The sequence below is a fragment of the Calonectris borealis genome, chromosome 21, assembly GCF_964195595.1.
Source record: "Calonectris borealis chromosome 21, bCalBor7.hap1.2, whole genome shotgun sequence".
NCBI lineage: Eukaryota > Metazoa > Chordata > Aves > Procellariiformes > Procellariidae > Calonectris > Calonectris borealis.
Window position 1 is genome coordinate 2,736,155 of NC_134332.1, and position 15,724 is coordinate 2,751,878.

A 15,724-nucleotide genomic window follows, 5' to 3' on the forward strand; every position below is an offset into this window, starting at 1 on the left:
TCAAAGGGGAAGAAGAGTTGATGGCAAAGGAAAAAAAAAAGTGTGGGATAGAGCAGGAACCTTTCTTCAGCAAAAAAAAAAAAGGAAGGAAAAAACCCCCTAACTTTTCTCCCTTCTTAAGAATTCCCTTTATGCAAGTGTTTCTCCAGCCCTTGCTGTAGATGTTCCTCTGTCTCTTCTAGCCAAGGGCTACGCTGCTTGCTGAATATTCACTGATAAGGAAAAAACAGTAAATTTTTATCTCTCAGAGATAAACAGGACAGGAGAAAGCCACAGCGGGAGTTGCAATCCATCACTGCGACAAAACTGGAGGACCGAGAAGACACGGCATGACCACACCAGCAGAACAACATGGCACAGGAATGGCCCAGACCCAGATCCCTCTTCCTCCACCACAGCAACAACTTCTCCAAGAAGACCGACATCAGAGGACAGAGTGTGGGAAAACCCTCCTGCAACCCATATGGTGTGCCGAGGTCAGAAGCTCTTCTCAGGAAGCAGACTCCCAGTATATAGAGGAAGGATCCCTTAACAAAAGGATGTTTTCAGATCTAACCTTTCAGAATAGTTTCCTCAGTTTTCCAGCCAGCTGATGGTGTTTCTTCCAGCTCGGGGAGAGTTTCCGCTTTATCAGTCCTTCCTGTTGGCTTCCGCTCTATAACCCCTGACACTCAAGTGACGTTAATGTCAAACCAAAAGGTGCGCGAGTTGATGGAAACTCTGTCTTGAGCACAAACAGCTCCATCACTCTCAGTCCCTGCTGAAGGGGGACCAGGTAAAGAGGGCATTCACAAGTTGCATTTTCCTCTACATCTGCTGCCACAATTAGAGGATTTTTCAGCTGAATGAATATAGTTTAAAAAGGTGAGGACTCATTGTTTAGAATGGGAAAATAGTTGCATGAATATACACCACAGACTTCTGCTAGAAACGTTAGGAATCCCAGGTAAGTCAGTTCTGCCATGAGGACCTGCCTGAAACAAGCCTGGTCCATAGGGCAGGCTTAATCACCCTGTCTGGTGTGACATCCCTCGTCCCCAAGCTGCCGAAATGCGCGTGTCATCTTCTGTTGAATTCTAGGAGAACGCATCCGTCTTCTTCACAGGAGACCAAGCAAGATACCAGCCCAAGACATGACAAGTACTTGAGCTTTGGTCTCTAATTCTGCCACTACACACCACTGGAGACTGAGTAAAAGGGAAGTAGGTTAGAACATGCCTGAATAAGAGCCCAGGTTAACTCCAGCATGGAGACATACCTTCAGGCTTCCTTTAACTCTGCATTTCCAAATACTGTGGGAAGCTTGAGGATGGACACTATGGGAGGAGCAGGCTGATGCATTTACTTTGTCTCAGAGGTATGTCTCTTCCTCCAGCTATGCTGCTCTCTTTGGACAGGCAGCTCTGCAGAATGGAGGAATAACCTCCCCCTAGCATGAATTTAGTGAAACAGAAACTGATGGCCCTAGAGACCATGTCCTAATTAGCAACAAAAAAAGGAACGGCGTGGGCAGCAACGTTGCCCTCTATCACGCAGCACAGCAGTACATAGGAGTGAGTGCCGTTCAGCCTTCAAAGCCAGTTGCCTCCATGGTCTCAGGAAGGATATCGATTAGAAGAAATTCTTACAAGGTCGTGCGTGACCTGAACATCTGTTTATTAGAAACTAGCAGCAGTGACTCATTTTCAAACAAACATGGTTTCAGGCTCTGCACGAGCTCAACTTCTAAGCCAACATTGTCTCTTGATCCAGCACAAAGAGGAGAAGGGGTGGCCCATTGTCTCTCCCACAGCATAGGCAAGAAAACCGGGGGGAACAAACCAAAACTAACATCCCTGCTGATCAGGTTTTTTTTGCCTCAATGTCTCTTGTGCTTTGGAAGGCGATGATTTCTGCTGTAGGTTTCTGCCTGCACTCATGAGGCAGCGAGGTGCCTACCCCAGCCACAGCTGGCTGCTGTGTTCTGGAGAACAGGAGTCTGCGTTTCTTTATTAGTGGGACGTTGCCAGAAGCCAGAGAGTTCACATCTGACTCAGAACTTCCCCAAAGTTTGAGGACATGCAGATCATCTTCCCAACCCCCTTCTCAAATCCACATCCAGTGCAATCTGGATCATGTCCCAGCAAGCTGATTTTTTCGGGAAATCACTTAACTCAGGCTTAAACTAAGAACTAATGACTGTCTCTCCAGATTGCTTCACACAGCAGCCACTAGTTTCTAATGGGTGTAAAGCACTAACAGAAGAGAAGACCATCACTCTGCCACATTTGCCCTTTCTGTGCTCTTACCTTTGAGTAGGTTTTTCCGCCCTTCAGCTCCTATAACGGGAGACAAAACAAACAAGAAAAGCAGCTATTTTATGTGCTGGGGAAATGGGGGGAAAGTCTTTACTCAATACTGGAATTTGCTCTCAGGATTTCACAAACCTCTGTGTCTCAAGGGTTACCACCACCCTGGTCGCTCCCACCCTCCATCAAGACAGAGTCTCCGTTTGAGTCACATCCTGGCCCAAACAATCTTTCCTTCCCACCACTGCCCATGCAATTCTTCTTGCTGCCAAAAAAGCAGCTAGTAACCAACACCAGTACAGTGGCAGTACTACCTGCCAGAAGCAGAAGCTAGATGCTCACCTTACGGACAGATACTCGGCAGATGCAGGGGTCCAGGAGTCCTGTGGCTGGGTTGGCACTCATTTTACACACAAAGGTGAATTTCTTTTTCCAGCGGACACAGTTTTCCTGAACTTCCTCTCTATGAGAATGCAAAAAAAATACAGTCTTCAAATAAAGGTACAAAGCCAAATCAATCCTGACTATTAAGTATCTTTTTTAATGACTGGCAACCTGGCCTGTAAAGATCCTCTACAACACAGCTTGGTCCGCACCACCTGAAACTGCACCACACAAAGGTGTTCCATTAGCACCAAGCTTTTCACTAGTCAATACAGATAAAATCCATCTCGGTTACAGGGAAGACTAATCAACTCATCAACAGAGTTTGCCTTTAAAACTCTCACAAGCTCTCCGACATTTCCTGCTTAGCCGGTTTAGCTCATTCATTGTCCGTCCGGGACAGAGCCAGCCTCCGTAACCGAACTGGGCTGAAGGTTTGCAAGCTTATCTTCCTACAATGTGCCTGATTTGTACAGCCTCTGTTCAGCGAATGTGCTATGTGTCCTGGACAGCGTGTCCCAGGCAGCCATCCTGCTTCTTATGCTGGGACTATGCCAGCGAGGACGGCCAGCTCGAAGGAGGACAAAAATGCATGTGGAAATGCTCCTGGGTGCATGCAGACAGGACCACACCAAGCAAACACTGTGCTTCAAATCATGGAGGGGGTTTCAGACCGTAAAGCAGTCTCGGCCAGGGAGGAGGCAGTTTTCCTTGCACAGCTTCTGAACAGCCTACTCGCATCTCCAGGGCGAGTGGAGAAGTGCATGGCTCCAGCATAGCCTGAGCCGCAGGAGGAAGAGAAGAAGCCTTCCCGAGCGCAGGAATCATTTCAGGTATAGCTTTGGCTTTTGCAGACCCCTCAGGGGAAGCTGGATTTCACCCTTCAAAGGAGGCAGGTTCAAAGGAGCGTGGGGGCCCTTCCACGGGGCTCTGGTTCCCCACTGAGTCTCTGCAGGACCTGACCCGTTTATGGCTCAGAGCTTGGCCCTCAACCAATTAAGTTCTCAAAGTAATGAGGCCGGGGGGAGGGAAGGGAAGGCAGTTTTGACAGCTATGAGCTAGCAAGTTTGCATCTCGCTCTTATCTCTCCTCTTAGCACAGGACAAAGGGGCAAGGGCACCCGATAAAGTGTTTGCTTTAGCAGGGAAAGGGAGGCGTCCCACCATCTGACCCAGGCACGGTGCGAGCCAAAGAGATCGGTGGCAAAGGGGAGAACGATCAGTCTTGGTATTGCCTCAACTCTCCTTCTGGGAAGGAAGGGGCAGAAGTTGGTGCACAGTCCAACAAGCCCTTCTGCAACCTCGAGGTGAGCCCGACAGGACAGATACCAGGGACTGGATCCTGACGCAGGAGGTCCCCTCTAGTCCTCTATTTTGTGGGACCTGAATGTGCTGGCCAAGGCAAACACAGAGAACAGAAAAAGAGTAGCTGACAAATAACTGAAACCTGTAATCCTCTCTAATGCAGATAAGGGCTGATCATCCCTGTTTAAAACGTGGGAAAACAGAAGGCAGCAATTCCTTCAAGGCAGTGAACTTAAACTCCTTCCAGACAGAACTAAGGCTAGCTATTGAAGTCATTGAAAAGTGAGACATCTAAGTGCCGAAAATACCTTTGAATCTGGGATTAATTCAAGATGAGATCTGGTTCTCATTGCTCCACTCAACTCACTGCAGCTCCTTCAGACAGGAGAAGAAACACTTCCAGAGGGATTAAAAAGGCTTTGCCTATAATAAAATATTCACTGAGCAAGCCAAATTAGGCAAGTTAAATTTCAGATGTGAGGTGCCTTAAACCTGACTTAACAGTAGGTATCTTGAATGACCTAAAGGAAGGAAAACTCAGATACAGATGAAAAAACAAATTCAACAGAATAGAAAAACGCTTGTGAACACACGTGCTTCAGAAATGCAAGGAAGGTATATGGGATGCAGAAAACACCGAATATTTTAGCAGCATTAGTTGTCTTTAAAAAGGAACCGCTATTTTCTAGAGAGCAAGGCTAATGCTAATTCTGCTAACGACGCCAGCGCTTCAAGCCGAATCCTGGAAGGCAGCTACAAGTGAATGATCTTCAGATCAGACAGGTACAACAGCACATTGCTGCAAAGCTCATTCACAAACACGGCTCAGAGCTCTAACTCCTGTCACAGGTGAATATTTAAGTGACTAAGCTCCAGCTCCCGAATGCCCATCGCCTGCGCCTGGCTCCCCGCAGCTGCTTCGTCAGTAAGATCGGCAAGAACTGCTCTAGCGTGCGAGTTTCCTTACTCATGAGTTCTCACTCGTATTACAATGCAGCTATGATTAAGCATCTGCTAGATGCTGCTAAGTCCAATGAAGGCTAATTACTTCAAAACATGGCAAAAAGTACTGATTAGTAATAAAGAGCTCCTTCATAGCTAATTTGCTGTTAGCATAAGCTGTGCTAACAGACATTCTGCTTCTTATTAAGGATGTATGTTGGCTTTCCAAAACTGCTGTCGATACCACACGGCGCAAGGGATTAGGAAAAGGATTTGGGGGGGGTTATGTTACCCACAGCACCGCGAACACGAACCCGAGCTGCAGGTGCATGCGTAGCTTGGGGCTTTTTATGTCTTCGGAATAGTCTGCACAGGGCGGAAAGGCGTTTACAAGATAAAATGCAAAGCTGCTTTCCAGTTACAAGTTTCACAATCATTCAACAACAACTTTCAACTTTCTTTTTTACTTTAAAGAGTGGCTTTTAAGGGTGGGGGCTGGGTCAGTATCATTGGACAAGCAAGCGACAGCACTATTGTTTTAAGCCAAACTCTAAAAAATTAGTTCCACATTTCCAAAAGATGGCATTGTGGGGAAGCGATGGGCTTTGTCTATCCACCTCCCATCAAGCTATCGTTAGGCTGGTAATTAGAGAACACTAAAATAGGGGAAAAAGGCGGACTCAGATGAGGAGCAGTTTTGCATTTAGCCCTAGAATATTCTCTGATGTACAATTAGGAACCATCACACAGAAACCAAAATCACACAAGAAGCGTGGTGAGGGCTGCACCGAGAGAGGCGTTTCCTTCCATTCTAATCACAAGGAACCTAAAAGCAAAGGAGAAACTAACAGCTTAAAACCAGAAGTGTCTAATTTTAAGTTTTACTCTGTATTTGGAGAGCCAGAAATAGATCAGACCAATGCCTGGTACTAGGTGCCAATTCAACGGGTCTTCAGAAGTTTTATTTTAAAAAAGCCGTTTGCACCATTTTGCAAAAAGACTCCCAGAAGGTTGAATCCCTGCCAAGCTAAGCTTTGCCCTCTTCTGACTCGAGACTTATTCAAAGCAGTGTAATTACTCTTCCAGACCTAAATATACCTCCTCAGAATAAACCGATGCAACCCTGCGGCAGCTTTTGTGAAAAGTGGAGTTCCAGAAAGAGCTTCTCGGGCTCTTCCAACCCTGGAGCTGCTCATCTACCTCCAGCTCCTTGACCAGTCAGAAGGGACAGTTTACTGCATCCCCCAGTCACCATCCTACCCCTCGAGAAGATTTACCAGAAGAAGAGCAATTAGAAGATGTTTCACTATAGCACAGTATGAATCCAAGTTATAGGAATGATGCACGGCAGCGACCCACCGGTTTATCTACTTTTACAGAAGTAGCAGCGTGCTCGGTGAAGCCACCAAGGCCTCTTTGGGTTTGGATCTCATGCACAGCCTTACTGCAGCTCTGGAGAGAGGCGGAGGAACATGCGATGAACAGATTTTAGAGAAGAGATGTTTACCAACTGTGATTTTAGTGCCACGGACAGAGTAGCACTGTTACAGAAAGCCACAAAGCTCACTATGACTGCAAGTTAGCTAAAGCAAACACTTCTAGAAAAAGGCCACGTATACGACCCATGCTATCTTGGGCTACCGTGGGCCTCTGTCCCACATGAAAACCTAGCTAATGAAACACCAGGACAGAGATTAAAACTTCTATTTACAGACTCAAAGCTGAGTCGCGCCCAACTGGGTATCATGCTTCAAACAGACAACCCGCTGAAACAGTTTTGCCTTGCTGGAACATTTAGAAAAGCAGATGTTTCACTCTTACTTTATGGCAGTAGTCACACATCAGACAGTTAAAAGTACGAAACATCATAAGAAGGCCACAGGCTTACTGGGAGGGCAACGACAACAAAAAATAGCTTTCTAATGCCAAACATTTCAGTAGAGCAATGTGTTTCAGTCTGATGTTTCATGCACGGGAGCAGATGTGGGAAAACCTCAGGCTAAATGAGACAGTATATAGATAAGCGCACACAAAGAGCTGCTTATTCAGATTTCCTCCTCATCCACACAAAGAGGGAGAGCGAGCTTTCCTATTTCTGATGCCCAACCCACATGCTCACTGTCCCCCCTCTCAGAGATGTGGATCTGTGTCAGACCCTTCAAGCAGAACTAATCCTCCTGCCTGCTCGCAGCAGACGGTGCTCTGCATCCTCCTCGCTGGTTCACCACTGCACGCAGGAGTGCAACATCACTGAAGCAGCATCTCGATCTGATAAGGCACAAGAAAGATAACACCATTTTAAAGAGGCCAATGAGCCAAGTCCCAGCTCAGATTCATTTAAGTGCAAAGGATTGAAAAGCAGCCCGCGAAGGGGCCCCGACGTACACCAGCAGTGGGTCTTTTGGGGAGGAAGGTAACACAACCTCAGCAATACAGGTACAACCCCCTCAATCACAGAGAGGGGGGAAAGAAAAAAAAAATCAAGTTATTTCAGCAGATTGCATCCGAAGGGCAACATCACATATCTTCTACAGCATTTCTTTGCACGGCTCTGCTTTCAGCTGCAGAAACAGCCTCATCTATTCCCCAGCACTTCCAAAGGCTGAATTAGAGCAGGATCACTGACACTCCCTTAGCTTGGCAAAGTCTGGAACAATTCCGCGTTATGCTCTGGAGAAGATAGTTACTATTTTAACCATGTTATCTAGTGCAAAGCTGTATGAAAGACCTTCGGTAAGGGCAAGGAAAAGTCCCTGAAAAACCCATTTCAAAACTGACTTTCTAAGATGCCCAGGTCAGTTACCAGTATTCACATGGTGCTCACAGCATGCCAAAATTTATATCATCCTACAGACACAGCAGGTCCTGCTACAAACAGAGGGCCTAATCACTGCCTATAAAGCATAGAAAATACGAATGTGGGTGAAAACATATATATAAGAGAAAGTAAGCCTTCATTTAGCCATTAACTGGTTTAGATATATGATTCAAAAGCTGTAGGTATCCCCAAATAACAGCCTTAGGACAGGGCACTTCACTGCAGCACACGTATTATTAAAGAAAACTGCAGCTCTAAGGCTTTGCCATCCAGATACCTGGCAAGCAAAAGGAGAGAAATCAACAGCAAACAAGAAGCACCATCAGCAGACAGCACACCAAACAGCAGCGTGGGAATGTATCGCATTAGTAAAAGCTTAGGGCTGCCATCTTTTTTATCTTGTCAAACTCAAGCAGGTCAAACACAGCTAGAAAGCAGAAGCAAACACGATGCAGCAATTGGTGCTGGAAGCTCAGTGGAAATGTATCCCAAGAATCAGAGGTGACACACCATATTCTTTAGGAAACATCATACAGGATCATAAAAAACCAGCTGGATACACAATGCATGGAAATCCAAGACAGTTTAACCTGGAGGCGACCAAGTGCTTTATGGCATGTTATTTACATGGAGGGGTTTTGCCTTTCCTGAGCAGAAGAACAGAAAGGGCTGCAAGTAGCTCTCAACAATAAAGTTACTCTGTTTTGACTGGGCTGACATCACTGACCAGAACAACTGCCAACCCAAAGAGCTGGACGTCTCCCCCACTGCAAACAACCCAGTATTCTCCAGCTGACAAGTGCTGGTTGTTGTGTAGTAGACATTAGCAGTTATGATGGAAAAATGGCTCAGAGACAGATGATGCAGGCTGTGTTACTAAGAGAACTAAGCAAGCCTTTGTCATTTGAAACAAGTCTTATTTGGATGTTTCACTGCAAGTGTTTTAAACGAGGGTTCAGCAGTAAGGTCATCACATCCACCACCTACTCACAAAATTCACTTCTGAATTCCCAGCAAATCCATTCCAATGACCCATGCTGGAGAAAGACACCTACCCACACCCTCCTCTGCGTGTTAGCTTATACCTCTCAATTTAGTTCTTCATTCACACCAGAGGGGAGATACGTATGGGCTCTCTAAATGCCAAATTTGAACACCAATGCTTTTAGAATGAAGCATTCACACGACCCAGCATTTTTGGGGGGAACAAGGCAAACTCCAACACTTCTGGAAGGCTTTACCGTGCTTGCTTAGTTCTGCCTCACACCAGGAGATGGATGTACATCCGCTCCTGCTGTTCGCTGGCACTTGGGGAGGTGGGGGAATTGCGAACAGGGAAGGAGGAGTAGGGGAAAGTCAGCTCAGGAAACTAGATTCCACTTACGCAGTTAACAGCACAGCTTGCATAATCCCTATTTGACTGGAGAAGAGACAAATACAGGAAAAAGGATTAACAGCAACTGTACAGGAAAGAAAAAAGCTAATGGAAGAAACTTCAACCACAGCTGAGAAACCAAGGTAAGGAACAGTCAAGAGCATTTCACTGGGGGACAGGGGAGATGACAACAGCACCAAGTATGTGAAAGGCAGGCGATGAAAGAACTGGAGCAAAAACAATGAGGCGAGCATGAAATAAAAACAGGATACAAAGAATGACTTAGAAATCCTCCTTAGGAAATAAGCTGGTATCTAGCAGGCAAGTGATTGACTTTTTATGGCTTTAACCTTATTTCCAGAAGCAGCCTATTTCCGTAGAAGCACAGCTTTTGAACTGCATATTACAGTTCCCTCCAAGGCAGTGATCAATCTTGATAAAGGTCCACCAGTACGAGCCAGGGAGTGATAATACCTACTGGAGAATGGGGGTGGCAGTCAATCACCAGCAGAAAACCCTCCAGCATCAGCATTCCTAGTTGCGTATTAACAGCTTCTTTGAACGGCAGTAATTCAGTTATGTCTGGACTCCAGTCACGTGCATCCAGACACGTCTTTTATAAGTGACAGACATGAAATCCTGCACCTCATGCAGAATGTCCCATAGGCAAGAGCTTTCCAGTGCAGTCCATCTCATGTACTCCAGATCACTGCACTGGGTAACCACGCTCTCCAGTGCATCCAGGGCTTCTAAAACCTAGAGTGGTTATTCTAGAAAAAAATATTTCCAACCATTCCTTGTATCTAAATGTTAAAACCTTTAAGCTTCTCCTAACATGAACTATGTTAAAAATACTATGAGAAACAATGGAAGTTATTAAAAAATAGCATGCAGCTGGTGACCGAGTGCTACAGCAAAGTTGCATAACGAAATAAAAATTGTGCCAAATGGAGAAAGAAAGTCACAGAATAATGACCCTTTAAAACTTAAGCTATGGAACAAGTCAGATGAGTTTTGGAAGGGTAAGTAAGGGTGGAGCAGGGAGAAGGCAAGGGGAAATAATTCTAACAGACTCAGCTGCAGAACAGCAAGGGACGTGTACATGGATGGCACTTTACAGACAGGACGTGCCCAGCAGAGCCAGTCTGCTTTGAGGTATTTATAATTTACATTCTGCCATCTCGAAGCAGAGAAGAAAAGCCAGACATCAGGAAAACAAGGACAAGAAGGGACTGTAACAGTAAATGCTGTGCAATGCATCCACTGTTACACACTGTGCTGAAGACAGACCAACCCGAAGTAGCACATATCCAAGGACTTCTTGCCACATCTACAGAGCACAAGCTCTTTTTGGTCAGAAGCCAGGGATATGTGCCAGGAGCAAAAACATCACAAGCAAAGAACCAAACTCTTAAGTGTAAGGAAAGGAATAACTGGATAGATGACTCAGTTACTGAAACACAAGTCTGTAATAACGTGCGTATTGAACACCGAAAGACGCATTTTCTTTTTTTGAACTTGATCATGCACTGAGTCACCACACCAACTCCTACTTCTATTGTTCTGATAGACTACGTTGGAGCGGGATTAGCCAAGAACGAACCACGTGCCAGGCTGCCAAGCCCACCACCAGTGCTTTCTTCTCAGAAGCAAATTCACAAGGGTTTCAGTTTCAGAAGAAGCAAGAACAGGCCTGCACTGCAGATTTCCCTTGGGTCTGCCCAGGTCAGCCACCAGCTACGACACTCAGGTTGCTCTGTGTTGGTGCTGCCTTCTCCAGTCTGTCTCAGGTATGTCGTTACTCTTGCTCCCATGGTTGCTCTGTGCTGCAGAAGAGTGGGCTACTTTGCAGTTCACACCCAGCACACCCTGAAGAACTTGTCTAACTCTGGGCATAAACACCTTTCAGATCCGATTTTCCACAACTACGACCACTGAACAATCAAACGTGCTCTATGTGAAACAGGCATGGGAACAACTTAACTAAAAGGGCTCCTGAACCCTGACCTATGCTTCCAGCCAAGTCTGCTGGAGTTACAGGGGATGAGCAAACCCAAGCTGGGAGACCTCCATGTGACTGGGGGATGGAGGGCACAGAGGGAGCGAGTGTTCAGGCTCATTACCAAGTCGATTGCACAGTAACAAACACAAAAATTAAAAGAGGAAAAAACCAAATCCTGACTCTCCCAGGGCCCGTTTGCCCTTTGGACAAATCACAATTCAAATTTCCCCTGTGGTTCTAACAGATAGAGGAACTAAAGCTTCAGAAAGTCCCAAATGCTGCAGAAAAACTCTGAGATTTGTTCTGCACAGATTCTTGTAAGATTAAAGCAGATTAACCCACCATATTTCAGAGGCAATACGTGTTTCTGTATCATGCTGTAGCTTGGAAAGCCTTTTCACTTCTGACAGACTGTAGATGTAAAATGAAGATTCACCGATTATCTGTTGCTGATATATTTGTAAACTTTCTTCATCCCCTAAGTGTTAGCTGTCATTCTGAGAGACTCCAGATTTGCCTTTCGCTGACTAAATTTAAACTCCAAAAAAAGACAGCAATGTAAACTCCAGCACAGAGAACTGATAATATCCCTACCACACAGGGTACAAGAGATGGCTACAACTCCATGATGCAAGAAAGCTGTGTTTGTAAACAAGATGCTCTTATAAAGAAAAACAAAAAAAATCCATGCCCCCCCAAGATGAGAAAAATCAAGACATAGGTCAAGTCAATATTCCAGGGCTTTGCTGGGATAGTAAATCTGGAAAATGAAAACCCTGAAGGGAATGAACACAAGACTAAGAACAACATCCCTGACTCAAGTGATGTACACGGAGACGAATCTTTTTGCCTCTAAGGCAGATTCATGGCATGTGAAGACATACTGATGCCAGAATAGTTAAGTGACATTTTATTGCCAATATCAGCCCTGTTTCAACTAGGAGAGTTTGCCAGTATAGCTGTTCCAGAGAAGTCTTTATAGTGCAAATTAACCTGCACATGAGGCCAAGTTCATTTCTGGAATAATTTCATTAATACCATGTGATGTAACATCACTGCAATTTGGCTTGAGTACACTGAAGAGCCCTTCAGTAAATAAGCTGCCTGAAGTCAACCTTGGTGCTAAAAGTAGGTTTAGTTACCCAAGAGGTAACACCCTACCGTGCTCAGACATGTTCCTCTATGAATCACTTCTATATAGTATACGTTTAGTCAAAACCAATACAATAGTCCAGGAGAAAGCCCTTTGTATGTTAACAGCAGCTTTTTCATTCCATGATGAATACAGGTGTTTTATGATGGTTCCTTTATAAAGGCACCGTTCAGCAGTACAAACCAGGTCACTGGTTTTAAGGACAAGGTCCAAACATGTTCTCACTGAATCTCTGTCCCCTCCATCAATATCTATCGCTGTTAGGGTTTATCAGCAAAAAGGCTACTCAGCAGAAGAGGTCTGCAAATTAAAAAAGGCTGCTGAGTAAATCCTGCTGCCCCCTGACTCATCACCATACTGGTGGTGACGGGCTGGCATTTCTAGACCCTGCCTCTCCCAACTCTCTTCCCTTTTACCCCGAATCCGGAGTGTGTCAGGCTTGGTACGATGACATGGTTCTAAGCCAGCGAGAGGAGAGAAAGGAGTCTGAGACAGAGCAGTTAGAGCTGCTTTTGCTCTAACAAAAGAGCCACAGCTCCAGGCAAATGCAATTCTCTAAGAAAGACCAATACCTCATGATGCAACTTGTCCTAATCAGAGAAAGGTAATTTCATAAATTACATCTTGGTTAAAAGCAGAATACGGGAGAGCATTTTGCAACAGCAGTTGGTGCGGGTTAAGCCCCTGGGAGATGTTAGCATAGACTCCCTCTGCTCAGCTGCCAGGAGCGGGTTTCTGAGGATCAGAGAGTTTTTACCTCCTCTGTGGCTGTCACTACCAGCTGTATTCAGACACATTCCCTTAATTCTCACCTACTGAGAACAAATGACGTTGGAGATGTGCATCCATCACTTCTGGAGGGAAGACAACATGCAGGTTTATTTTGAAAGAACAGACGTACTTGCAGGAAAGCAGGAAAAGCCACTGCTATAAACCTACATCAGAAACGGACCTTAAAGAGAACAGTGGCCAATCAGAGTATGATCAGCTACTCCCAGTACAGCAGAAAAAGGGTATTCAACAAAGCAGAAAAGCAGCAAGTGTAAGAAACAGTTATAGGAAATACACTCCTCCACAACACCGAATTTGCCTTGCGGCAAGGAGTACTGCAGGCTACTGAAGGCAGAAGATGAGCAGCACGGCACTTGAAAAGAATTCAACATTTATGCAGATGCAATTGCCCAGTGTTAACGAAGTATGAGATAAAACATAGCAGGCCGCTGACAGAAGCCAGGAAAAGAGCTTTCCTACAGAGGGGTTACTCCATAATTAATCTGTAACAGAGGCAAGCAGACTACCTCTTGAATAGCCCTTATTGCTTAGTCTGGAAAGAGGATGCTGCGCTAGCTGGGGCTGACCTGGTACAGCAAGTCTACGTCAAAGTGTGAACACAAACTATTGCTCCGTTCCAGGGCAATGGAGCATTAAGAGATCTGGAAAGATTGCTGAATTACAAATATCCTCGATTCCTCCCTCATATTCCGTGACACGCAGGCACAGCCTAGGCGATGATGGGAAGAACAGGAACTAGCAAGAGAAACAGAAAAAGCATGATGAAAACACAGCCAAGCTTCTGCAAACACAACCTTCTCCCCAACCTATACACATGCGAACAAAAATCCACTGAAAACCATGATATCACACCCAACCTCACCTTTGCTGTTTCAAGCATGCATAAAGCCTGAAAGAGTCTGATACAAGGGGAAACAAGTAATTCTCTAAGCCTGAGTTTTTCCAGACAAGCCTTTCCTTCCCCCTCTCCCAGCCATTTGCATTTTTATTTTGATGAGCAATATTATCCCTTAAGGACTGGAAGCAAAACAGCGAGCAAGGCAATAGGAAACCTTTGGCAGGGTTCACTCTGGCCTCCCCATTTTGTGCTCCTTACACTCACCACTTGCATTTCAGGAGCAATGAAAACGCCAGCTGCAGCGCAGGAGCACAGGTAGGCATACGCTGACCGGTCTTTCATGTGGCAGCTGGCTGAGGGAGTCTCTGTTGATCATTAACCCAATATCCATTAGTGAAACATCTTGCCACAGTCATTTCATACAAAGTTTTATTCTGGAAGCAAAAATGGAGGTATGTGACTACCCCAAAATGAAACCCTGAGGCCACATCCCTTTCAAACAGGGTTTCCTATTACAGGTTCCTTGACCTGCTTTTCCATTGGCAAAGCCAGACTGGAGCACAAAGCTTGGTAATTTCTGAAAGGCTCTAAACAAGACCTTAAATTTCGTTTTCTGCATTTGGTACACTGAAGGGCAAGAGAAGGGACTTGCCTCATTGAGGCAAACACGCAGCTCTAGGAAGCAGCAATCCCAAAAAACGTTTTCTAGCTTTAGCTGTTTATTTCAGTGAGCACATTTCAGGCTAGTTACCAACCACATGCAGGGGTGATGGTCTCTGTAGGTCTCTAAAGCTGCATTGCTAGTTAATGCTGTGGCTTTCTAGCCCTTCCAGGACAGTAAATCCATATACTCTCTTCCTTCCTCCCATGTAAGCACCGTCAGTGCTTTCGGGCTCAACAGACAGTTGAGTTAATTTCTTATTTACAATACAGCACGTAGCCATAAAAGTATTTTTAGCTTCAGTCCCACCTCCTACTACAACATGGGACCTCCTTCAAGGCCTCCTCTCACTAAAGTAGTATGATAAATTCAGCTAAAGGAAAGGCATAATCCTGCTCTCTTGCCAGCTCAGCTACTTTCTATCCACAGGGAAAGCATCCGTTACATAGACTGTATATGCTATTGCTTATCTAGAACATCCTGTCTCTTCCACGCTTGCCTCCTCCCAGTCCTCTAGTCCCATGTGCTTCCTCTTCATTTTCTTCCTCATCCCCATAACCCAGTCCCATTTCCTCAATCTTTTCCACATCTCAGCCTTATCAATTGAGCTACATGGGAGACTCAAGAGGAGCACGTGAAAATGACATCCATGAAGATCAGCAATTTCGAATCCTGCAGAACAATTCGCTTTCTTGCTCATCAGATTAAAAATACACCAAACAAGAAGGCTGTTCATCCAGTGAACACAGGCAGAACTGTTTGTCTAGTGGGAAGTGCCTTTCAAACCCAGGCACTAAAATGAGATGCCGAGTCCCACTGTATGGTACCAGAGAGATCATAATGCCAAGTCCGGAGTTACGATAGTGATGTGTATCGTGTCTCCTAGCAAGTGCACTTGGCATAATATGAATAAACTGCAAGAAAAAAACAGCCTCCCATCCTGCAGTGTAAGCAGCTGGTACTGGGGTGGGGTAACACATCCAGCCACCTGAAATAACACCTGAAATAATTACCTTTACAGCACAGATTACTGATATGAGGTCACAGGCCATTACAGAAGAAACAAGCAGATCCAAATGTTGGTCCAGGGCACTCCTAAAGGCTTCTGTTTTATTATACAATGAGCCACAGCTACAAAATAATTCCTGACCCATTTCAGAGCAGGCT

General features: G+C 45.3%; 1 protein-coding gene across 10 annotated transcripts in view; it reads right to left on the reverse strand.

Moving 5' to 3' along the window:
* Nucleotides 1-15,724, reverse strand: part of EEIG1 (estrogen-induced osteoclastogenesis regulator 1) — a 38,649-nt gene that overhangs the window by 14,220 nt on the left and 8,705 nt on the right. For 6 of the 10 annotated variants that reach the window (XR_012676754.1, XM_075170396.1, XM_075170393.1 and 3 more), the window contains exons 3-4: nucleotides 2,631-2,751; nucleotides 2,289-2,318 (exon numbers count right to left, since the gene is read on the reverse strand). Coding sequence is in view for 9 of the 10 variants with exons in the window: in XM_075170396.1 (XP_075026497.1) it covers nucleotides 2,289-2,318; nucleotides 2,631-2,751 (151 nt within the window). In the remaining variant the exon portion in view is untranslated. Of the gene's footprint in view, nucleotides 1-2,288; nucleotides 2,319-2,630; nucleotides 2,752-4,284; nucleotides 4,372-7,073; nucleotides 7,166-14,160; nucleotides 14,331-15,724 lie in introns of those variants that run through there. The other 4 variants (XM_075170397.1, XM_075170398.1, XM_075170395.1 and 1 more) reach the window with 3 other exon arrangements.